The sequence below is a fragment of the Triturus cristatus genome, chromosome 3_2, assembly GCF_964204655.1.
Source record: "Triturus cristatus chromosome 3_2, aTriCri1.1, whole genome shotgun sequence".
In the NCBI taxonomy this organism is placed as follows: Eukaryota; Metazoa; Chordata; class Amphibia; order Caudata; family Salamandridae; genus Triturus; species Triturus cristatus.
Genome location: NC_140584.1, coordinates 732,750,269 through 732,776,696, shown reverse-complemented (window position 1 = coordinate 732,776,696; position 26,428 = coordinate 732,750,269). Strand labels below are relative to the sequence as shown.

The 26,428-nt window shown below is 47.2% G+C and overlaps 1 protein-coding gene across 4 annotated transcripts in view; it reads left to right on the top strand.

Annotated features, from left to right (window-relative positions):
* The window catches only part of MYO1B (myosin IB), a 715,692-nt gene that overhangs the window by 208,396 nt on the left and 480,868 nt on the right, over positions 1-26,428 (top strand). For all 4 annotated transcript variants that reach the window (XM_085648784.1, XM_085648782.1, XM_085648783.1 and 1 more), the window contains exon 5: positions 23,922-24,026. In XM_085648784.1, coding sequence (XP_085504910.1) covers positions 23,922-24,026 — 105 coding nt within the window. The remainder of the gene's footprint in view (positions 1-23,921; positions 24,027-26,428) is intronic.

The following is a 26,428-nucleotide window of genomic DNA, read 5'->3' as shown; positions in this document are numbered from 1 at the left end:
GTTGGGTCAGAGCAGGCCAAAAGCCAAAACATCTGCAACAGAAAAAGAGAAAGGACAAAATGGAACTAGCATCCTGAAGAGTCTCATTAGCCATACAGATTTCTTCTCAAACCATTCTAAAATGTACAAGAAGCCATTCTTCAGAGCTTCTGATCTGTCCCAAGACTGGCACAAGTGCATTGTATACATAATTGAGTATTTGAAAAACTTCTATAAAAACTTACTGGTCAAAATTAATCTCCAGCTCTTATCTCTTTAGTTGGCTTTTTGTGAGAAAATATCTGCTTTCCTTAGGTAAGTTTCCTTGTGCAGTAGCAGTCACCTTTAGGCCTGTTTAGTGTCCAGATTGAGGGATGGTGTCTCATCTCCACGATAGCTCATTCAAATGACAGGATCATGAAGCTGAACTCAGTATAAAAAAAGAACATAATGGTTTGTTCCACGTAGAACTCTCGTGTCTATGAACCTCTGCTTAGTAGATGCGCCAGACTTGTTTTAGGACATAAGTGAATATTACGTAGAACAGGTTTCAGCCTAAAGTGCAGGCTAGAGACCAGGCCTGCAGCTTTCAAGAGAAAGCACAAAGCCATTCCTGTTTAGATAGGGCAAGACCATATCTTCATTTAGTCCCGTTTTACCTTGATTGTGGTTGCCCAGTGCTTAATAATTTGCTTTGTTGTGCTGTATTCTGTAACCTTCCCGCTCAGGAGCCCCATGTGGCTGTGTAATTGAGTTTCTGGAGGCCCAGCTACTCCTTCCAGTTAGGATCTTTATTTCGCACGCACCAAGTTTTCCGAGCCACGTTCTTAAACTAGGATTGCTCGGCAAGTGCAGTATGGATTTGATATTATCTCAGGGTGACAATTGATCCTTTTCCTGATATTCACACCTTTCCTATGGCTTTGAACTCTATACCGCCCAGATAAATATAGACTTTAAAATTCCAAAACCGTTTTCTGGCTGCCCATTTTTTTTTTATATATAACTTTTTATTGATGACCGCGTAATACCATTACAAACATCACATAATTCATGCAATAAATCTACAACAATCATGATTTGGGACATACAATTTTTACCCGGAGTTTGGTACCTTATTTGGTTGGAATGTCACTGTTTCGGAAGTCTCTGGCTCCTCAAGAGAAAGCCGGGGAGAAAGAGAGGGTTGAGCATAGATATTTCCTCTATATTCATTTCATTTGCCACATATTTGTGTCCTTTTTTTTCGGGCACCCCCTTGATACATACAGTTTTTTCCCTGCACATGCACCAATCCAGGTCTTTCTTCCAATTATTTACTGTTGGTTCACCCTGGCCCCCCACATTCTTGCAATGTTCCGCTTGGCAACAATCTGACCCAACGTGACCCATGTTTTCTCTCTGCTGTCCAAGTTGGTAGGCTCCCATATATTTAGCAGGCACCTTTTGGCCTCAGGCACAAGGCTCACTCCCAGAGTTTCTTCCGTACTCTGGAATACTTCTTTCCAAAACCCACTATTGTGGGTGCACTCCTATATTATATGTAGAAACGAGCTTTCCAGGCCTCACTTTTGCCTGCAACTAGCGTCTTCCCTGTACCTCATTTTAATCAGTGCAGGCCCTGAGAAGTATGTTCTATGTATTTAGCTGTACTAATTTTAGTCTGGAAGAAATTGTGACTTATCTGGGGGCGAGGCCAATGCCTCTATTCAGTCCTCATCTTCTAGCTACGATAAATCATCTTCCCATTTTTCACAGAGTTGTGGGAGGGGGCTGGTGAGTGGTTAATCAATTTTAGCTAGGTCATGGATATTGCTTTTTTAGGCATCTATTTGTTGAGTCTGTCCTCTGGCGGCGATGCCTCATGGGGTGACGCTTCCCTTGGGATAGCTGCTTGGAGAGCATGTCGTACCTGTAGGTACCTGAACCTTTCTGTGTTTGCCAATTCATATTGTTTTTGCAGAAGCGAAAAGGATATTACTCCCCCCCCCCCCCCTTTTTCCATAAATCGCCTACCCGAGATATTCTTATAATATCCCAACTATTGAAGCCTTTTGTCTTCTTTAGTGTACTCAGTTGTTTCGAGTCCCACATTGGGGTGGCTAGTGTAATTGTCTTTGCCCAAACAGACTCCTATAAGCCGTGTGCCACACATGAACAGAGTGTCTTGTGGTTTCTGTCAGCTGTGGCTTTGTGGACCTTGAATAAAGTACCCTTACGTAAGTTCCCCCTGGAAAGAGCCTTCTGTCCATTTTATATCCTGGGTCATCTTTGGGTCGGTACATACAATGGTTGATAGCTGACAACTGGGAAGCCCAATAATATTTCTTAAAATCTGGGAGCCCAATTCTGCCGTCACCACCCTCTCACTAGCTTTGGGAACGATATTCGAGGCGGTCCATTTACCCAAAGCAGCGCCCCCGTTCGCTTTCTATGGCTGCGAAGTAAGCTGTAGGGACAGGATTAGGTGAGTTGTGCAGGACATATAAGAAGCGAGGTAAAGACATCATTTGAAACAGTGCCGCTCTGTCTATAATGATAGAGGGAGAGTCTTCCCGTATTCTACGTCGGTTTTCAGCCGTTGCTGCGGCAGCAAGAGATTGTGGGCATAGAACAACTTCGGATCTTTGGTGATAATCTGAGGTATTTAAAGCCATCTGTGGCTTCCACTACCCTGCAACCTTTGGGCAGGGGAGGAAAGCTTCCCCTCAATACTAATATCAATGATTTTGTCCAGTTAATAGCATAACCCGAATATTTGCAGAAATGTGGGAATATATTAAGAACCCTATGTAGTGATCTCCCCGGTGATGCGAGGTACAATAAAATATCATCTGCATAAAGGGAGATACGGTCCTCCAACTATCTTAAGCCCCTGATATTGGGGTCTTTACGGATCAATGCTTCTAGGGGTTGCAGTGCCAATGCAAATAGCAGTGGGGACAAGGGGCAGCCTTGTTTTTTTTTTTTTTTCTTTGTAAAAACCTTTATTGACATTTCAACAAAAGACAAGTATGGGCCTACAACCCCTGGGGCCGGCCGCTAAGCAGTCAGAGTAACAGAAGCAAATTTTAATCACAGGCAGCACCTCGGGGAGCAGATTCTCCATGCTAGCATACTCTTGGCCACCGAACAGCCCAAATAGGGACCAGGATACAAAAGTTTTTCATTTTATAATAAGGGATAGAAGGATCAGGTGCCAAACAATTTCCCAGCAGCAAAAAATGGCAGGCAGAACACTAAACGCCAACAATAAACAGCAATCTATCCAGGCAATGGCGCTAAAACAGGAGGTTCAGGATGTGGAGGAATATCACGACCATTTGCGCCTGCAGTCCCCTGCCCTAAGACCCAGAAATCACCACGGAAATTGAGGCACACATAAACAGTGATTGGCAGCAAAGGAGACCTACCGTGCTGACCCCAGAAAAAAAGGACAAAGAAGAATAAGAGAAGAAAAAGGAGACCATAGAAACAAAGGAAAAAACCTAAAGAATCCCCTCCCCCAACCCCCCACCCTGCCCCTCTGCAGATGAGTACGGCCCCCCCCCCCCCCCAGCAGTGTGCCTGTCGCCCCGGAACCAGACCCGAAATATAGAAGAAACAGAGAACATGGAGTAAGAAAGGAAACCCCACCAGACGGGGGAGTAAAGAGAGTATTAAGAAACTGGAGGAGGGCCTTCAAAACATGCCCCCGGCTTCTCCCTCCCGCACAATATGTTCCTCCCCAAAGCAAACAGTAAACAAACACAAAATCGACCATGTCAAAGAAAAAAAAAATGGGGAGCATTATGCACCTATTACAATATCAGTTATGTCGTGAGAGCACGCAACCCCTGTGCCCGCCCGCCTGTTAGATGACAACCTCTGAAGGATCAGCCTTATCCTTGGCCACTCTTTGCGAATCCACCCATGCATACCCATCGACCCAGTGCCATGTCCAATGTTACAAGGATGAGGAGCGTCCAAAAAAGACCAGGAAGCGACACACACATGTAGGGTGGACGTCTCTGAACACCAACACAGTCAACATTATGGAGGACCATCTTTCCCAGTACTGCCCCAGGATCTGTAATGCACACAAGGTCCAGGAAGGCGGAATCAGCCAGAGCAGGCGACTGTTGCTGGAATATTGCCTGGGTCGCCGGAGGTTGCGCGTGGGACAAAGCCACCACCCCCCGCTCAAATCCAAAACCTCCGGAACAGACCGGACCCACAGCCAGCCGATCACACGTTGGCACATTGTCCGAAGTTTCCAGCTTTCCCCTATTCACAGGGGCGGCCACGACACTGTCCTCCTGTGTAAAGTGTGACAAGTCCCTGTGTGCCTGGGGACAGGCAGATCGTACCTGTTCCGACGCTAAAGCAACACTATCAAGCTTTCTCCCCAATACCGAGGCGCCGTGAACCAGGGTGGAATGAAGGGCACCGAGAGCTTCGAGAAGGTCACCGTACCCCAGCCCAGCTCCCGGCGCCCGCTCCGCTACGCTCCTCTTAGGCACACACTCCCAATCTTGCTGAGACCCAGTGTACAGGATGATAGACTCCATCCTCGCAAGATGGCCGCCGGGTAGGTTCATCCCAGATTGGGACCGGGACTCAGGCACAGGCGCATAGAGTTCCATGTCACTGGAAACAGAGTTCCGGGAGCAGACAAAAATATATATCCAGTGTGTGACCACAGGTGACAGTCATCCCCACCACGGACCAGCGCCCGCGAAAATCCGGGAGCAGTCCGCGGAAATCGGGACGCGTTACGGGCAGCGTCCGGGCAGCTCACCGGCAAAGGCTCAGGCAATTACCGGAGAATCCTGGAATTGCCACCCCGGGCATGCGCTCGTTCCGCTACGCTCAGTGGTAGGAATGACCACAGCGAAATTCAGGCCAATATTCGCACCGCTCCGGTACTCAGACTCCACCCAGTCACCAATGGCCGCTGTTGTTGAACTGCCGCCCGGCCACGTTGTCCACCCGAGGTCCCGGTTCCAGGGTTGCACAGGCCGCAAACTTCAAATGGAGATTTCTCCGGCGGTACCGCCGCCAGAAACTTCAAAATCACACGATCGGTTGCCGCTCTCAGCCACCAACACGGGCATATAGCGCAGGCTAAGGATATCATGCAGGATATCTGTGCGGGATGTGGAGGTTCACGGAGCCGGGAGCCTACGCTGCCGTCCCGATCGCCATCTTGGCTCCTCCCCAGGGGCAGCCTTGTTGAGTCCTCCTGCGAACGGCAAAGACGACTGATTTTTTTGTTATTCATGACTTCCTGTACCAGTGGGTCAGTGTATAAGAGTCACACCCAACTGGTGAAGTTGGTACCAAATCCAAGTTTTTCTAGGATGGCAAAAAGGTAGGGCCACTGAACGGTATCAAACACCACGGTGGCATCTAAAGATACCACCACCGCATCTTCTCTCAAAAGTGTCCACCCTTCCCATGACCCTGTGAAGTCGGCGGAGATTTAGTGATGTGTTCCTGGATGGCATAAAGCCCGATTGGTCAGTGTGGACCAACCCAGAGATGACCTGGATCATACGGGAGGCCAACAATTTAGCTAATATTTTGACCTCTGCATTCAGCAACGAGATGAGTCGATATGAGGAGCATTTATTTTTGGGTTTACCTTCTTTATGTATGACAACCAGAGTGGCTATTCTCTGGTCATGAGGAAGCTGGCACCTCTCTCCGCTCTTGTATAACTAAATGGGGAGGCCATTCAGACCCACCGCCTTCCCGGATTAGAGACCTTTGAGAGCTTGCCCAACCTAATCATTCATGAGGTTGCTTTCCAGTAATGCCTTATCTGTTGAGAACGTCGGGAGTATCATATCTGACAATAGGCATCTTGATTCTTCCTCATGACGAGTGGCATAAGATTCGGTTAAGTTTCAGTTTCATTGATCTTTATTCGGATATGCACTATCCATAAAAGTAAAAACATTTCTCAAATAATTAATCATAAAAGCTTTTATGTTTTAAGAACGGAGCTCGACTATAAAACAATTCAGTGAAACATTGCAGAATTATCACGCATGTTCGATAGCAGCTTCATATGCTAAAGTGCAAATATTTCAGAAGAGAGCAGCAAGGATGGACACATTATTAAGTCACAGTAAAAAGCCCTCAGCTACTATTAAAAGCAAACCACATAAAACAATGTAATAATCATCACAAGATTATAACCAGTATTGCAAATAGCAGCATCGTGTGAGAAAGTGCCAATGTTCAAAGTGCAAATAGGACTGAGAAAAATAGCAGCAAAAAAGGACAAACTTATTAAATTCCATACATGGTGCTCTATACGTCCAGATATCGCTCATATCACATATTACCCTGTTTAAGTATAAAATCAAAAAGTGCATATAGTGCGTCCTAGTCCAACATTCAAGAATTCATGGACGAACGTGAGCGGATAGCCATTTTTAGAAAAGTGCAAACTCGAAATGTTAAATCCTCACCATTAAGCTGAAGACTAGTTTTATATGCAACCTTAAAATCCGTTATTCCATTAGCCCTAAAAAATGGGATCAGTAGCAGCATACTGTACTTTTGATAAAGTGCAGAAGAACAAGAAATGCAACATAGACTGCTTTCCTAGGTTGCCACAGGGGCAAGCCAAATCCTCAATATTGGGTTGATAGCCTAAGGGAAAACACAGCAAGTATTTTATTGTGCCGAATCTAAGGCGAGCAAGAAGGCTTCGCTCCCATTGAGTGATATCTCTTAAAAGATAACTAGCTGGTAAACAAGAGGAATGTCCACCTTCTTCTGCCATTAATATATATTGTGCCACGGATACTTTCTTGTGTTCCTGTGCATATCTTATGTCCCCATAGTGTTTGTATAAGGATTTGCGGACAATCTTTTTATCAATTCCATCTAGTTGGTCTGGTTTATGAAAGATATGACGAAGGTTAACTCTTGTCAGATTTGCCTGTACTTCTGCGAGCCACGGTATGTCTCCTCCCCTGTCACATTTTAAACAATCCACTATAATCTCCCTTATTAGCGAGGCTGCCGGGTTTTGCCAGACCTTCAGCCAAAACATGACAGGGCGGGACCTAATATAATCCTCTAAGTAAGATAATTTTAACTCGTTATGGCAGGCAAAAGTAGATGATGAAATTGGTAACCCCAAAATTCTCCTGCAAAATCTATTTTCTTCAACCTGCACGCTTTTCAGGTTTATAAAACCCCAAATTTCAGTGCCATAAGTCATGATTGGTACACATTGTGTCCTATAAATTTTAAGTAGGGACAGTAGTACCTCGATTCTTTTTGGTTGAGGGAGACTTATTATCGAATTAACTGCTTTTAGAAATTTGGTCCGGCCATATGCCAAATGAGGTGCCCAGGATCCATTATCTGAAAATTGAAACCCAAGTACGGGAAAGTGCGAGTGCGTAACAGGATATCTGAGCCCGAGGTAATGACATTAATAAGGCATTTGTTAGGACCACAACACATTAAAAAAGATTTCTTAAAATTTGTGCAAAGATTCAGACTATTCATAAAAACTACAAAACCCCTAACTAAAATACGTAGAGCATTGGATGTGCGTCCCATTAAAACAGCATTGTCTGCATATAATAGAGCAGGCAGTTTATTACCATTAATGATTGGGACATCTGTGGTTTGGTCAGACAACGCATTATGTAGCTCATTAACATATAAAATAAACAAAAGTGGGGCAATGACACACCCTTGTCTGACACCTCTTCCACCCACTATACTCCCTGAAACTGCCCCATCCGTGCTTATTCTCACCTGAGCCCTTAAATCCCTATGTAAATACGCTAAAAAATACACCATGTCTTTGTCCAACCCGTAGTCTAAAAGGTATTGCCAGAGCCGAGATCTATTAACAATATCAAATGCGGAGGGAAGATCCATAAATGCTAGGTAGCGGGGACTGTGTCGAGCAATGGTATATTTTCCTATAATTAAATTAAGATTGAGACACTGTTCCACCGTTCCAAGATGACTTCGGAAACCCAGCTGGCATTTGTTTAATATGTTTTCTTCCTCTGCCCAAGTTCTGATTTTGTTAAATAAGACCCTCCCCAATATCTTAAGGGTATTGTCAATTAGAATGATTGGTCTATAACAACTCGGGTTGGATCCCATCTCTATTTTTAAAGATGGGAACAATTACAGATGTAGACCAAGTATTGGGGATTTTAGTTGTCAAATTATTAAAAACATTGAGTAGCAAAGGGGCCCAAAACTCTGGCCTAGATTGGTAGCCCATCCGGGCCCGGGGCCTTGTTGCCCAGGCTCTGGTTTATTGCATCCTCAACTTCCGATAAAGATATTTGGATTTGAGCAGCAGCGAGGTTGTCGAAAGTATCTTCGCACTGAGATGTAACAGCATATATATCTGAAAAATGGGCTACCCACGCTTCACTCGTTATATTACAACTTAACGGGGTGAGTGTCTTGCCAAACGCTCTCAGTGACTTGGCGGCTGTCCAAAAACCATTTGTATTATTAAGCTTTGCAGCACAAGCCAAGTTACTCCAGTGCTCTTTTAAAATCACATCTTGCCTCTGCTTCACTGCTCTTTCATAAATATACCTTAATAATCTGATCAGGTTAGGGTCTCTGGGGGAAGCTGATAGGGCGGCTCTAAGTTCTCTGTGTGCCCTAGAGCAAGTGCTGTTAAACCACCTAGGGTCGGGACTGAGTGGAACTACAGGTCTCAATCAGTTTTTTAATGCCTGCACATAGTAGGAAAAAAGCAATAACTGCCTCTGGGTTAGGATTGTCCAATGTGAGACCAGTCTCACAAAGTGATGGATAGGTTTTTACCATATTTTGGAACACCCTGGGGCAATCCATGCCTTTCCATCTAACTCTTTAGTTGTCTGTGGAAGATTCTATGTTATCGGTCCCTGGCTCCTTTCTAGGGTCAGGTCTAAGGGCAGTCCTAAAAGAGACTAAAATTGGATTATGATCCCCAAAGATGGATGCTTTAACCTCTGCTGCAGCTAAATGGTCTTCTAATAGTGCTGATATAAAAACATAGTCTATAATTGAGGCTCGGCCAAGACCTCTATAAGTGGGTATTAGACTATCCTCATTATTTACTGCTGCAATGTCCATAACATTTGAAAGACTGCTATTTAATAAATGATCTATTAATTCATACCCCCTTTTGCACGGATTGACTGAAATATGCTGAATGGGGGTCAAGGTATTTCCCCCTGCAATCTTCGCATTAAAATCTCCCCCAAACATATGTTATGTTAATGATGCTTATAAAGCGCACTGTTACCCTAAGGTGTCCTGGCGCTGAAACGTAGCCTACAAGGTCAAAAGAAAAGTTCAATTAAGAAAAGAGCCAAGTTTTCAAACCCCTTCTAAACTCTAGGAGCCCAACTGCTCCTCTAAGCTGCAGGGGGAGGCTATTCCAGGCCTTTGCGGCACAGCAGAAAAAGCTCCTGCCCCCCCAACTGGCAGTTTTAACGCGTGGAACTTTTACCAACTTTGCCTTGGCTGAACGTAAAGCCCTGGGGGGGTGTACCATTGAAGGTGTTGTCTCATAAAGGCAGGGCCATGCCCCTCAAGGGCCTTAAAGACCAGGCATAGAGTCTTAAATTCTATACGTTGTTTCATTGGGAGCCAATGAAGGTCCCGAAGTCCCTTCTTGGCAGAAACAAACCTAGGGATACCCAGAAGGACCCTAGCGGCTGCATTTTGCACTACTTGCAGTCGGTTGAGCTGCCTTTTATGGATGTTAAGATACAGGGCATTGCAATAATCTAGGCGAGACAGAATAAGCGCAGTTATTACTGTCCTAAGGCTATCCTCCGGAAGAAAATGCTTGATTTTTCGCATGATCCTAAGGAGATGAAAACAGGAGGATACCACTCTGCCAATCAGGTCCCCGAAAGACAGTCTAGAGTCCACCATCACTCCCAGATTTTTTGCCTTACCAGTGGGGGCTGGGGGTGAACTCAGTGATTCTGGCCACCAGTCGGTTGACCAGAGATTTGAGGGATTAGTAAAGATAATCACCTCAGTCTTCCCTGCATTTAGCTTGAGGCAATTTGCTGACATCCAGCCTGCAATAGACTGCATACAATTGTAGCAGTCCCGACCAGTCTCAGCCTCTTTGCCCTTTTGTATAGATAACACTATTTGTGTGTCATCTGCATAGGAGGTCAGCTGGAAGCCAAATGATCGAATAAGGGCTGCCAATGGAGACACATATATGTTAAACAGCGTGGGGCTGAGCGCTGACCCCTGTGGAACCCCACAAGGCAGAGAGAATGGCTTTGAACAATCTTTACCCACGTCAACTGTTTGGGTTCTGTTGGTGAGGAAAGATTTTAGAAGGGCGAGGGCCTTGCCTGTAACCCCCCTTTCGCCTAGCCGGTCCAACAATTCTTCATGGTGGACCGTGTCAAAGGCCGCCAAAAGGTCCAACATAATCAGAATCGCAGCTCCACCCTGATCTAGTACTTCTCTAATTTCCTCAGTTGACTTAATCAGCGCCAGCTCTGTGCTGTGTTCTGTGCGGAAACCAAACTGAGTAGAATCTAAAAGTCCGTTGATATTAATAAAGGAGCTTAACTGACGGTTCATTTCCCTTTCAATCATCTTGGCCGGTAGGGGAAGACGAGAGATAGGCCTATAATTATTAGGCTCCTTAGGATCCAGGTTAGCTTTCTTAAGAAGGGGAAGGATTGAGGCTTTTTCCCAAACTTTGGGAAGCAGACCTCACTTAAAAATATTGTCTTTGCTTTCCCAATAAATTATCCATATCCAAATTAAAGTTGAAGAGGTTAACAAAATTCACATTAGGTATGGTTAGAAAATCATTATTATAAAAATTCATAAAACAAATCGAAACCCCCCATGTGTATATCAAAGCTTGAAAATTGGCATTTTTGGTGGGAATTGATTTTACACTGCCGCCTGATGCGATACTAACCCATATCGATAGACCACCTGAGGGTCTGCCTTGCTTGGGATGGGGAGAGATAATATTAAAACATTCATATCCTTCATGATATAACTCTTTGAGTGCCCAAGTCTCCTGAAACATAAGGATGTCGTGTTTATTTACCATATTGACCCATTCATCGATATTTAATTTGGAAGCCAATCCGGCCACATTCCAGCTCAACACCTGTAATAGTGATTCAGGACGATCATTTACAAGAATAATTTCAGCCTTCGGGTCGTTATTAGCTGGGATAATCGCCATAGGTGCCGGAGGGGCTGGTTAGATCAATTGAGATTTAAATAAAGGTCAATCAAGGGTATCGAGATCAGAAATGGCAGAGAACCTATTTACGGACTGGTATGAGGGGCTGATTAGCGATTGCTGTTCAAATGGTGGTCTATAGAAGAAGCCAAGGGGTAGTGCACAGATGTTTGTAGGTAGGGGGCAGTTAATCTCCCTTGCGGCCAATATTGATCTAACAAGGCTTGGCCGGCGGAAATTAATAACAATACAATCGCCCCGGATAATTGTTTCCGCCTATCCAACCCAACCCACCCTTCGTACCATTAAAATATCTTTTATGTCAGACCTCATGTACCCTGTATTTAGCCAACCAATCCACACGTGATCTCTAGTTTTACTATTCGTATCACAGGAGACAGGGGGCTGCTTTGAAGTTATGGACAGTTGTTGCTTGCTCTGAACTAATTTTTTATGGAGGCTACCCTGTTGGGATGGCTGTTTAGATTACTTGCTGGGGGATTTACCCTAGTAGTTAGGGATTCCAAACGATCTAAGCGCTTCCATAGGTTTGCAAAGTTTTTATCAACACTTTAACTCGGTCATACAATGTGTCTATAATAATGTCAATAGCAGTGTCCCCAAGTGTAAACTTAGAAAAAGGAGTATGTATAGATTCCATCTGAGTGTGTGCAGAATCATTTAAAATTTCCAATGAAACAATCAATTGGGTCGCTGCAGGGTGTTCGGTCCACTGGGGCTTTCGGTCCCTGGGCCCTGGATCCACGTATTTAGCGTGGTACGTTGGGAGTTCAAGCGTGGAGGTTGTTTCCATTTGGAGCAGACTGGTTTTGCTGTCTTCCTTTTCGCTCCACATACTTCTGGATTCGGGGATATGTCTGTAGTTGTCAATTGGGCAACTCCCGGATGCAAGGTCTACTATTACCCCTATGTGACCAGTTTCCTCAGCACCCAGTGTATTTTCTCCGGTTAGTAAATGTGAGCCATGTAGGCCATGATCAACCTCACTATGTGTCATTAGTTGGGGGGCACTTACATCGATGTTCTCATTTTGTGTGGCAGAAGGAGGTTTTGTTAAGCCCAGGGACAAGCGCCTCGGTCAATTCAATCTCAGTACTGACTATGTTCATCGCCCTCTCCAGCATGGTGTCAATAGACGTGGTATTACGCACTGCGTGGGATGGATGCAAAAACCCCACTCACCACTGCAGGAAGCAGCTAAATAATGATGGTAATGTCAGAGGGGTGGCCCAGCCCGGCCGGTCCTGGACGGGCAAAGACTGGCCCGCCCTTGGCCCGGCGCTGCCCACGCGCGTCCCGCGACGCGGGAGTCCTGAAAGCCTTATAAGCGCCTCCTGGCGTTTGCTGTGCGCATAGGCGGCCTGCGCGCTGTGCTCGCCGCTGGTACTGCTGGGTATTGTGGTCCCGGAATGGCAGCACTGGCGACAGGACTCGGTGGCGGCAAGGTTTCTGGCAGGTAAGTGTCCCCAGAAACAGGGCTCCCGCTCCACCGGAGCCCTGTAAGCCTTATAAGCACCTCCTGGCGCTTGCTGTGCGCGTAGGCGGCGTGCGCGCCGTGCTGGTGCTGCCGGGTATTGTGGTCCCGGAATGGCGGCACTGGCGGCAGGACTCTGTGGAGGTGGTGGCAAGGTTGCTGGCAGGTAAGTGTCCCCAGAAACAGGGCTCGGTTAAGCTTATGGTGTTTAGCAAATTCATCTGCTATTTGCTGTGGATCTGAGTGTTTCCAGTGTCTACTAGTAGCTCTGTAACTAAGAGATTCACATGTTCCGAGCTCATATACACTACCGAGTTTGTCCCTACTTAACGTTTTTACCATGTCTTTAGCCACACTTCTATATTCTTCTTTCTTGAGGTTGAAAACGTGTGTTGTGTCCTGTGCCCCAGTTCTCGTCAGGTCCCCCTCTAGTTTCAGGATTTCCTCCTCTAATCTAATGAGTTCTGTGTTTTTTTTCCTCACGTGCCCCCGCAATCTGGGCTATTGCTTGTCCCCGTGCAACTGTTTAGAAGGCCTCCCAGAGTATCTGAACTGATCCCACTGATCCCACATTCTCCTTAAAATAGTGTTCTATTTCTTAGGTAATTTATATTTAAACCTTCAGGCTTCGGAGGTGCCAGGGGTTTATTGGCGCTATTCTTCCCACCTGTCCTCTCCCGACCACCACATGTGCCCATATTGGAGAATGATCGGATATATCTCGTGCCATATGCCGCTTTTCTTTAATGTGTCTCGCCTGGTCAGCCGGGATGATGATGTAGTCTATGTGGGAGAGACTACTATGAGCCCCTGAGTGAAATGTGTACTGTGCTTTGGTGGTATGATGGACTCTCCATGCATCGACAAGTCCCATTGCTTCCAGGATGTTAGGTAGGATCAATTGTGTGGGTCTTGTATCTCGGGGGGGGGGGGGGGCGAGGGAGGCGGATGCCGGTCAAGACGTCCTGATTCTACAGAATTAAAGTCTCCTCCCATTACTAGCCTCCCTTAGGAAAATGTTAGCATGACATTGCCCAGATCTCTGAACGGCGCCGCATGTAGGCCCAGGGGCTCATACACCAACACAATGGTCAGTTCTTCACCCTCCCAGCTTCCTGACACTGCAGCGTATCTTTCCAAGACATTGGTTTGCATTTGATCCATCACCATTGAAAAGTATTGTTTCGACATTATGCCCACTCCCCTCGACCCAGTGGGGAACATGGTGTGGGCCACCAGCTGGTAGCCCCACCGAGCTAGGGCCTTACAGGTGTTAACAATTAAGTGTGTCTGTTTGAGTAGGACCACCTCAGGGGAATGACGTTTAATAAATTGCAGTACTATTTCTCTTGTAAGCTTGTCCCCCAATCCATTTGCGTTCTAAGACAAGAGCCTAAATATTTTGGCCCCTGATGAGCACATGTTGGTGTTTACTGATTTCCTTCATCTCATCAACCATTTCCTCAATGTTTAGTCGGTTGTACCCAGTCATGGAGCTGGTCAGTGTGGCCAACAGGACAGATCCTCCTCCTCCTGTTACCTGTGTTGTGTAGTTCTGTCATCTAACTAATACAACAAAATTAGCAAAGCCCAATTTCCCCCCTCCCTGCTCCCCTGCACTCTGGGCTCAGAACTGCCCATATCCCCAACCACGCAGAGGGCTTGTCGCAATAAATCTAAACTATTTATAAGTAACGGGGTGGATCAGGTTCCATAGCACCCACCATCCATGTCTTTTATACACACATATCAGTATAAGTCGAACAATATTGATAGTCACTTAGCGTTCCTTGGTCGTCACGGTCTGAAGGTGGCACGGCGCCCGGAGGTCTCCTAGCAGTTTTTGCTATTCCCCAAGTCTGTTATCACTGGTGAGCCTCACCACCCTCCCCTGTTGGGACAGGTTTTTTACTGAAGGTTGCTCCTTTACTCGTCGGGCGTTGTGCTCTTTTGCCGCTCTCCATCCTTCCAGCCAATCCACCGCCTACTCCGGGGTATCGAAAAACCAGGCCCTACCCTCTCCTTCAACACAGAGCTTTGCGGAAAACCACATCGAGTACTGAATACCTTTGTTTCGAAGTTGCTTCCTGATGTCCAGAAAGGTGCACCTTTGTCTCTGCACATTAATCGTGAAGTCTGGAAAGAAGGCTATTTCACAGTTTTCTTTCTTGATCGGGGGTCCGAACGGGCATTTTGTAGTATGTCTCGGTCCCTGAAATTTAAAAGTCTTGCCAACAGCGGTCGTGGGGGAGCTCCCGGTTTTTGTCTACCTCCCGGGATCCTGTGCGCTCTTTCCACCGTGAAGAATTTGGACAGGTTCTTTGGTTTTAAGTGGTTGTTGATTAGGTCTTCGACAAAGAGGTCTGCTGCTGCTCCATCTGCTTTCTTGGGATCCCAGATTATTCTGATGTTGTTCCATCGTGACCGGCCTTCATAGTCATCCAGCTGGCTCTCTGTCCTTTTACTGGCGGCCTGGTGCTCTTTAATTTCTTGTCGCATTTGTTTTTCCTCGCCACTCAACTCTGTGGTGACCACTTCCACAGCTTTGAGTTTTTCACTCATTTTATGTAGGTCTGCCCTTATTAGTGTCACCTCAATAGTTATTGAGTCCATTCTGTGTTCCATAGACGTGCGCATGCCTGCAATGGCGTCCTTGATGTCCTTTAATGTCGGGTCCCCATTGACCGAGTCCAGCCCCATCTTCCTTTAGGAGCTGCATCTGATTCGGTCGGTTTCTGGGTAGCGAACTTGTCCAATTTAGTCTGGAGTGTGTCTTTTGATTCCTTGCTGCCAGACATTATGACCAGTGTTTTGAAACCCCGTGAGGGCCTTACTGAGTATGGTCCACTTCTCGTGTCTTAGGTGTACCTTTTAACCCCAATGGGTTCTTGCGGTATGCTAATGGCGAGGAACCGGGCACCTTCTGTCACTGCTCTGCTTATGCCTGGACCAGTTCCCTGGGCCTTGGTTTTCTCTGGTTGATTAAGCACCCACCTTCTGGCATTAGTGCTAGAGTTCCAAGTAATGGGCCGATCTTCCCTCTGCCCCAACACGCTGTTTGTTACACTACTTTTCTCTATGGTGGTGCCCCTTTCCTGTGTACTGGGGCTTTGTGAATTATCTCGGGGTCAGATACACCAATACCTGTTACCACTAGAGTCTTTTAGGTACCTCTGACTCCTGTCCTTAGCCGCGGTTCAAGCCACGGGGTTCCCGCCTGCTCCAGACAGCGCACTCAAAATGACTGATCCTTCTTTCTTTTCTGATCACGTCTTCCTCTGTTCGTTTCCCACGCCACGTTTGTTGGACACGTAGATCCTTGCCGTGGGGTGGCCCTTGCCTCACTTTAGTTGTGACTCAGGAGTCACCCTTCAGGATCACTGCTTGCCCCAAACTGTTTTTCTCTTTACGGGCCATCAGGCACATGCCCTAAGTCTGCGCCATTCTGCTAGATTGGGGGCTGTATGCCATTGTCTAGATTCTGCACCAGTGCTTCTTCCTCGCTCTGCTCCCCTCTTTCATGCATTTATTGTGTGACTCTGAACCCGTGAGCTGCGCTAGCCGGTGGTTTCCTGAGTTCCAAATTCCTTGGCGTGCCCCCGTCTGGCCACAGTTCCTCCCTGGCACCGCTCTATGATGGGGCCCATTTCCGTTTGTCCGCCGCCCTTCATGACTGCTGGTTCAGTACTTGTGTTTTCCCGGGTCCCCCCCATCCCAGGGACACACTTGCCTGTTCTTCTGTGGTGTGAGTTGGCTACAGATTGACAGCTCGATGCACTGCGGTCGCCCGTATCTTTTATTGCCAGAGGTCCTATCGGGCACAGCTCAGTAATCGAGCCTGGGGCTCTCCAGTCTCGCCAGGCCGCAACTACGATGTCGGCTGTGCTCTTCAGCCGCCGACCGCACTTGTCCGGATTACACTGCGCTGTTGTCTCTACAACTTATATTTGGGGAATATGGGGCCCGGCACAGACCACTGACACCGAAATAGTGTGGAAAAGGCCGCTTTTATTGAAACAGGTGCACATCACAATTAAAAAGGCCCTTGGCCTAATGCCTTACAAAACTACAACCTCACTATACAAGCTGTTACCTATGTAACGCTACCCCCACCCCTAAGGTTCACCCACACAACATTTAAAACCTGCAATTCAGTACCATCTACTGTGACCTTTTAGCTTTTGACCTTCGAACTTTGACCTTTGAACGTTACCCTTTACCCTTGGTGTGACCTTTTGACCTTTGCCTTTGAACTTTGACCTTTGAACTTTAACCTTTTACCTTTGACTTTCCAACCTTAACCTTTACGACTATTAACCTGTCACTAACCTAACTTCCTAACGCACCTTAAAGATCCTACCTCGTGAACTTGTCTACCCGTCCCCTTTTAGCCTGGATTGCCTCTGTCAATAACGAATGAACTTGGCTAAAACATGCCAACTTGACAGCCAACCGCCACCCAGAAAAAGGGGGGGGGTGAACTACCCCCTTTTTCTGCCCCCCAAAAGAAAACAGGGGACCGACCTAGCCTCCGAAAAAGTAGCCTGCACCTGACACCAACCGATCCGTGAGATAAGGAAAAACAAAAAACCCCCTTAGAAATACCCACAAGTCATAGATAAAGCCAGCCCAAGGGCTTCGGGAAAAAACGTCCGGGCACCATAGACCCCTTCCACAACGTCCTAATGCCTCCATGTGTAAAGTCCCCATACCCCGCCCCGCATGGCCAGCACTCAGCCCACCCAGTCGTCGCTCGACCACTGGCGTAACTCACCTGTATGGAAATTCCTACTCCGAGCCCCCCAACCACATATCTTAAGAGGGTAGCAGCAACCTCACCCACAAGCCCCCTTCTCCTATACAAGCTCATGTGCAAACGATACGGAGCGGGGCCAAGGAACCCCGAGTCTGCCTCTCGTTCCTGCTGGTCTTCCCATATAAACCATGACTCCTCCAGTATCGAAGCAGACACCCCATAGCTTCCAACTGTAGACGCGCTGAAAAGCAACCACAATGTTTCAGAAAACGAAACATCTTAGAACATTTCCCCCCGACCGGTACAAATTGTTAACCGCATTACATGCCCATCAACCCAAGACCCCATGTCCGCAATGCCCTGACCCCTGGCCAGACTCCCAAGAACTTGTGTGACTGCAGCTCCACAGCAACACAGAACATTGGACCAATTCGCCCCTTTGCCCCCCCCCCCCCCACTGTGACCTGACAAGCCCCAGACCGGTGCCACTTTACTCACAAGGAAGAGCTACACCTCCCAGAACAAACATGAAAGTTAAAGTTAAATACTTCCACCCTGCGAAGACCTCCCCGATTTGTTGTAGGCATGTAAAATCTGTATGAATGCTGTCCACAGGAGGCTACTACAGCTACCCCTAATCAATACTACATAACCGCACCACTTCCTAACGAAAGGGGGGGACCCCAAAACCACCCTGAGGCACAGGAAAAAACCACAACTATAGGGGTCTCCAGAGCCAAACCTGAGTAACTTAAGGAATAACCTCTGCCCATGAGCCACAGTCTCCGGCGTGAACAAATGGGGGGGATCCCTACTCCTAAAACCCCCACCCCAACCCCAAAACCCTGAAACCCACTTGTCTGGCAAATGTAAAGTATCCATGACCAAAACGACCCTCGCTGCGGACCACTCTGTTGTCCCACGCACAAGACACTGTCCCTGTTCAAAAGTTGCCAAAGAAACTGTACCAATCTTAATCCTCATACTGGTCTTATACCTCTCTCGCTCCCTGTAAAGCAGGGCAGCCCCGCAAGCCTTGTAACCGAGTACCTCTTACAGAAACTCATCCAACTGTGAGCCGGAGAAAGCAAAAGCGATGTCCGAGCCCTCCCCCGTCACATGACACGCTGATACCATGCCCTCAGATTTCGACCTGCGCATACTAACCCCCAAAACAAATTTAGCGCCATACAGGGACCCACTGTCCGCCCATTTTGTCACAGGCCCCTGAGCCAGGCCCCAGCTGCCCCAAAAAGCTGTCCCGCGCCCCCTGACAGCTCATGGAAAAAAGGCACGGTAAAACTATCCCCTTGTTAAGCATGCCCCCTTTGCCACAGTATCAAATACAATGCCCATGAGAGGGCCGCCCGTACTAATTCCAGCTGCTTTCCTTGTTGCAAAAGTGCTCTGCATGTGCCCCTGAGCTCCCAGCACTGTCCAACCTCCTCCGCAGTCCGTGAAACCAGGCTAAACCACTCTAATCCCACCTGAACCCAGAACCTCCATGGTCACCGACCTCAATATAAAACCCCCCGGAATGACTGTGCCGTGCTGATATGGCTGACTTTCATGCTGTCAACTATTCCCCCAGTTCAGCCATACCTCCCATAACTGTCAAGCCTCCCCTGGCACCCCGGAACCGCCTTGTCAATTTTAATCGCCATCAATCAGCCGTGCCTCCATGGCCACAGTATCATTGTTGATGCTCCAGCATGCCAGTGCTGTACTGGGTCAGTCGCTTTATAAACTGCCAAGGGTACCCCAAATATCCACACAAACTCCTCCAGCATGTGCTACTGTTGTACTGTCCACCTGTCTGCTGTATCGCTGATAGGTACCACCAAAATGCACTTCTGGGCCATGTATCCACAAAGTTGCCGATGGTACCGCAAAGGTCAACTCTGCACTCCTCGAATATGCCAGTGCCGTACTGGGCGACTTGTCAAACTAACCGCACTTGCTTTATCACCATTATTAACCAGGCCGCCCTGGCCTCAGGCTCCATCTCACGGACCTGTATGTGACAGCCCCCAACGTGGGTCCAGCTGTATTTGACAGCCCCCAACCTGGGTCCAGCTGTATTTGACAGCCCCCAACCTGGGTCCAGCTGTATTTGACAGCCCCCAACCTGGGTCCAGCTGTATTTGACAGCCCCCAACCTGGGTCCAGCTGCCTGCTCTTGCGCCCCAAATCCAAATCGCCTATGATCCCCTATTGTGTTTGCTTTAACACTGCCATAACCAGACCTCCATGGCCCCAGGTTAGATCTCCATGTCCTACTATGACAGCTCTAAAAAGTTGCCGATGGTACCGCAAAGGTCGCCTCTGCACTCCTCGAATATGCCAGTGCCGTACTGGGTGACTTGTCAAACTAACCGCACTTGCTTTATCACCATTATTAACCAGGCCGCCCTGGCCTCAGGCTCCATCTCACGGACCTGTATGTGACAGCCCCCAACGTGGGTCCAGCTGTATTTGACAGCCCCCAACGTGGGTCCAGCTGTATTTGACAGCCCCCAACGTGGGTCCAGCTGTATTTGACAGCCCCCAACCTGGGTCCAGCTGTATTTGACAGCCCCCAACCTGGGTCCAGCTGTATTTGACAGCCCCCAACCTGGGTCCAGCTGTATTTGACAGCCCCCAACCTGGGTCCAGCTGTATTTGACAGCCCCCAACCTGGGTCCAGCTGTATTTGACAGCCCCCAACCTGGGTCCAGCTGTATTTGACAGCCCCCAACCTGGGTCCAGCTGTATTTGACAGCCCCCAACCTGGGTCCAGCTGTATTCGACAGCCCCCAACCTGGGTCCAGCTGTATTCGACAGCCCCCAACCTGGGTCCAGCTGTATTTGGCAGCCCCCAACCTGGGTCCAGCTGTCTGCTCTTGTGCCCCAAATCGCCTATGATCCCCGAATGTGTTTTGCTTTATCACTGCCATAACCAGACCTCCGTGGCCCCAGGTTAGATCTCCCTGTCCTAATATGACAGCTCTAAAACGTGTCCAGCTATCTGTTCCTGTGCTCCCACGTACCCAAAAACCCCCTTTATCCCAATCATGGCGGCCGTATCACTATATAAACAACCTCACTGGTCACTGGATCCAACGTAATGGCTCTGACGTCAAAAGTTACCCTTAAGACCCACCTGAACGCCCCAAAATATCCAGGCATCCGCCGGAAACTGGCCACCCCACAGTGATCCCTTTTCACCAGTAGCATGTTACCCCAAAAATGCCCTGTCAACCATGGCATTCCAGTTGCAAAATTGTAGCCGCCACAGGCCCCTTCCTCCCTTGCACCTTCCAAGTGAGCCACTCCCTGCATAATAACCTTGGACGGAAAGCCACTACTGCCCCTTACCTTCTTGAGAGTCCCCGGACCAAGCGTGAGCCGCTGCCCTTGGCCACTAACGTAATTATTGTGGCACTATACCGCCACAATCCAGAGTATTAAAGGATCAAAGTTATTATGAGAATTAAAAGCAGTTCCCATACGCCTGCCCGTGTTGCTATATCCCTGCCGCCATCTACCATAAGAATGGTAATAAAAAGTGTACCCCCGGGGCCTGTCAGCCTACCCAACTACCTACAAAATCCTCAGTGCCTTCCGGTATGAAGGCATCTGCCGGCACCGCCAGCATCAGCTTTTCTCTTTAATCGCCAGCTTACGCCATATAGCCAACGCTACGGGCCCTTCCTGTAGTGTAAGCCTATAGTCCCCAGCGCAGCACCTTCCTGCCTTCTTACCTTAACCCCATCTTGAACTCTCATGCCAAAGCTACTTCCTCAATTCTACCCGACACCCAAATTAAGCTGCTGCACTTTTACCTGGTGACAGCACCGGTGTCCATGCTGTAGTCCACCCTTTATCCCCTTTTGTTCACCTCCTGTCAGCTTCTCCACCGCTGTCCTGATACACTGACCTTTCTGCCCTCTTGCCCGAATGCGTGATCCTGGAAAATGTCAAGAACAAAATGGGGAGATCCCCTCCCCTAGTGCCTCCTGCAAAATATCTTCACTAAATAATCCCTCATAGTCCAGATCAGGATATTTCCATGTGTCTGGCCCTAAGCGCGGCGGCATTTCCCGCCTACACCTTGTGCGCAACTGCACATCCTCATCATACTTTGACAGCATCGACAGGAACCGGAAACCTGTCTTTCAAACCTGTGACCCAAAACAGCTCACCACTTACCAATTGTGCCATAGCTCCTTCCAAAAGCGTTCCACCATTATCCATAATACCATAGCGCCTACCTTGAAAACCGTACCATAACTTTCCAGCCATACCATAACCTACAAGCGCTTTCTGTGTAAATTTCCGCCAGGGGGAGTACTGTCCCCTTGGCCCGGTGCACCGCCGAAGCCGTACGGGGCCTACATGTGGCAGTGATCTTGTAGTCCAGGTGCACCGCCGAAGCCGCACGGGGCCTACATGGGGCAGTGATCTTGTGGTCCATGACGCTCCTGTCAATTCTCGCCAGAGGGAGTACTGTCCCCCTTGACCTGGTGCACCGCCGAAGCCGCACGGGGCCTACATGTGGCAGTGATCTTGTGGTCCCCCGACGGTCCAGCGTGCCCGTACTGGGCCCAGCCTTCTCTTCACCACGGGGTATTGGGGCCGTACAGTGCCCTCCCGTGTCGGGGAAACCGCAGAAATGATCCCGCCGCAATTAAATTGCCCGCTATGCTGGCCCTGCCTATATCCTAACTGCCATCCCAATGTAACCGGGGCCTGCACCTACCCCACTAACCCTCCAGAAGCGGGAGAAGAAAAGCCACTCCACTCTGAGGAAAAAATAATGAGCTGACCCCTTTACAGGCTATAAAGTAATGCTCCGAATAATGAGCTAAGCGTGACATGCCGAATCTACCTGTGGTCGCAGCCCTGTCAGCCAAGAAGTTAAAGAAAAAAGGGGGGTGGGCAGAGAACCCTCAGCCCCCCCATCTGAAAAGTCCCCGCCTCCGCTTGCTGTAGCCTACCAAGGTTTGACGTCAAAGGAAAGGGGGGGGGGTGGGAGGGAAGACTCAAGTGTGTAGACGCCCATTTGGCTCCAAAGGGGGCCCAGCCCCCCCTCTGTTGCATGTTCCAGCCCTGGCCGAGGCAGCTGCCGAGGACCACGCACAGCTGCCTCCAAATCCCGCCCTGGTCCTAAGACCACAACTTGAATGAGGCATTGGTATTTACCAACCCTTCTAAAAAACCCCTGCCTAAAAACTGAAAGAATGATGGCCGAATAAACCACCCCAAAATTTTTTTATTTTTTTTATTTTTAGCCTCCACACAAAATTTCGGCTAGAGACGTGCCTTTCGAAGCCAAACTCAGGCTGCACCCCTTCTACCCCCGAACGGAAAATTATCCCACCTCCCCCATACCCCGATGCCGAAAACACCGAGATACTCTCCTAATGAGAGCCTGCGACCACATACCCCCACCAGATTCGCTCTCCGGAGACGGGACCCACATAAATCTCACCTGCGGTCAAGTACCGCCAAGGGTACACGCAAGCCGTCGCAGCGCCTAGGCTCGCCTTCTATGGAGTTTCTACGTCACAAGCAAGCCGCCTCAGCGATGAGCCTCTCCTCCCTGTGGAGTTCCCAGCCTTCCTAACACTCGACAAATGCCATGCCGCTCTAAGGGACCCTAAACCTACCGGACAAGCACTACCAATGAAAGGGAGCCGGGACATGAAAGGAAAGGAAAAAGAGGGAGGGGGGGGGCCTCAATTGAAAAAATGCTGGAAACAGCCAAACACCAGCCACCGAGCATACTACAAAATGGTGGATGGAAACCCAAAATGGAGAGCTAAATATCCCTTGGGCTATAAAGTAGCCCAAAAACAGCCAAACAAGCCCAACAAGCCCAAAAAGGGGCGGAGCAGAGGACCGTGCCGCTCCCATTCCCCAAACATCCCGGGGGCAGACCTCCCTACGCTCGGCTGCCCCCCAAGACCCCCATCTCCCCGCTGATATGGTTTTCGGATGGTTGTGTTGGATTAATTGAGCAGAGAAGCCGGGGAATCACAGATCCTCACCGTTGTGTGGCCATCCTGATCGGCGCCTAAGCCACGCCCTTGCTTCTGGCTACCCATTTTTATTCAAATTTGTATTTGGAATGCTTTTCTTTCTGGGGGCACGGGGGAAATGTAGCTAGGTCTCATATTTAGCACTTTTTGTTTTTTTCTTAATCAGCTTTAGTGGACTGTTATCCACCGAAATTGAATTTTGCCTCATTCATTTGCTTTATGAATTGATCATTTATCAATTAATATATTCATTATTATTACATTATTTATTTTAAATTTATTAAACGTTTTAATTAATAATTGATAATTATTCATTAATTTATTACGCTACTTCGACATTCTCCTTTCTCCTTGGGAACACTTTCCGGCAGGCTAATTGTTATAGATATGCTACAACAATGTAGATGTGCATTCTAATCCTAAATGTTATGCCTTATTCTTGTTCTGCAGAGGCCAGCAAGTTGGTTATGTCCTACGTTGCAGCTGTCTGTGGAAAAGGAGCTGAAGTGAATCAAGTCAAGGAGCAGCTTTTGCAGTCTAATCCAGTTCTTGAAGGTCAGTGTCCTGATCGAGGAGTATATTGTTGCGCTACATGTTGTAAGAGGAGTTTTGGTTATTTACACAATAACCAGATGACTCATTTTATAAATCGTATGACACAAGTTGTGTTTAATGAAGGAGACATATTTTTGACTCCTCCCTTTAAAAACCTTTGCAGTCAAATGTCACTCCGGATACGTGCTTATATATTTAAACTGTCAGATGTTCTATATTTTTCAGGTTCTGTAATCAAGCTGTCCATCATTGGGAATCGGTTTATTGACATTCCTTCCTAGTGTTTAATAGAGCATGATGAGATTTAAGTAGGGCCCGTCGGTTGTCAGCTGATCGTGCTAACCATGTACCACTTGGTGGTCTGTTTTTGTGTGGTGATGGGCATAAGGAATTGATGCTTACATTTTGTAATCTTGTGAAATCCAGGTTGCCCTCTTCTCGTCCGACTAGTAAATTCCTAATACTGCCGTAGTAAACTCTTAATAAAAAAATATATATATATTGAAAGTAATTTGTCTTTGACTTATTTGAATGCATGTGGTTTGGTGTAATTTACATTTTGGACGGTTCTATAATTGAATTACATGCCCCTTCATTTGAATACAAAATTCACTTTGCACATGTGCATTTTTTTTTTTTACAACGCTCATCGGTTAATTGTGCAAATTAGCTGTGCCCTGCAGAACATGACGATTCCTATGTACAGCAGGTTACAATTCTGCCTCTATTAATTTGCAAAAGAGCTTAGAATTTCTGTCTGAAAATGATGCACTTTGACAAGGTTAAAGTAATTTTGCTCAATGGTGCTATCTGCCAAATCAATTTGACACACCACTTTCAAATCCTTTTGGGTGGGCACAATGCATTTGTTAAACTGCGTCATTACTATTTAGAATTCTTAAATGTACAGGTATTTTGGAAGGGTAGGAATTCTATTAGAAATAGATACGCCGAATCTGTGAAACACAATTGAATGATGTCACTAATGGGTAGTTAGGAAGTGAAACGAACTTTCACCTGCATTGATCTAACATTAGATGATCTGTGGCTTTCTGCACTCTACGCATATTTTATCACGTTGGTCAAGACTGTTGGTGTATGCAAGTGGAAATTAGATGACCGCAATGCCTGCTGGCACTCTTTGGGGGGAAAAGCAAGAAGGTGGAAGTGTCTTCTGAATTCCTGTGAAAAATTCATGTTTTAGTCATAGCTTTCAGTTGCTGCTCAGTGGAGGGGTTAGAGCCAGTCGCTGGCCAATTACTTTTATAGATACCTTTGGGGTTTGTGCAGGTTCTTTAGAGAATCCTGTTTGCCATTAAACTCAATGGGGTAACCCAGTAAAGCACATAACCTGGAGATTGATGCAGTATGAGAACAGTGGTTCTGCTACCATAGCAGTACACTCATTCATATGACCCCTGTGTGTGGGACCTCTATCCAATGTCTAGAAGAACACATACACAAAACATTTTCTTTTGGAAATTTTTTGTTGTATTCATATATTCAGAATGATAGAAGAACACTGAAACACAAAATATTTTCTTTTGGAAAATGCTGTATTCATGTATTCAGAATGAATTGTTCTCCTTTATATACAAGTGCGTTACTGCAGTAAACACAACGTACATACACAACAAACAAAGGTAATACTTTACATAGGTGACACATAAGTGATGAGATTGTGACTGTACACACCACAGAATTACAAACCCTCATACCAACAAAAAACGCATCATTTCCTATATACAATGACTTTCTAATTATAGCAACAAAAAGCTCCCTATCAAAACCTCCTTTGCTTTAATGGGTCTTGTTGGGAAGGGTTGCTAGACCATTAACATCGACGTTTCGACCCCCTCATAATGTGTGCTTGTCATTGTCATCACCACGGGATCTTCCTCAGGACAGAAAAACAGTTGTGTATGTCCTTATAGAGATGATAGGGATGCTGGAGCCCAGCCGGGCGTCATCCAGATATATCTAGGAGTGGAGAAATCTTCCTTAAAATTATTGTATTTGAAAAGGCAAAATTCCTTCGCACTTCAAAAATGGCAGGGGTAACTGCTCCCCGTGTGTTCGTTTAATTAGGCACAGTTGCGCAGATGGCAGAGTATTTCGGAGTCCATTTAGGCACGAACCTGGAAAATCCAGCGTTTATCCCCCGACTACGTTCGGGAAATTCTTTCTCCGGCAATGGCTGAGAGCGAGAAGTCATCTCTTTTTCCAGGTTCTTGCCTAAATGGACTCTGAAATACTCTGCTATTTTCACAACTGTGCCTAATTAAACTAACACATGGGGAGCAGTTACCCCTGCCATTTTTGAAGGTGCGAAGGAATTTTGCCTCTTCGAATACGCTAATTTTAAGGAGGAAGATTTCTCCACTCCTAGATATATGTGGATC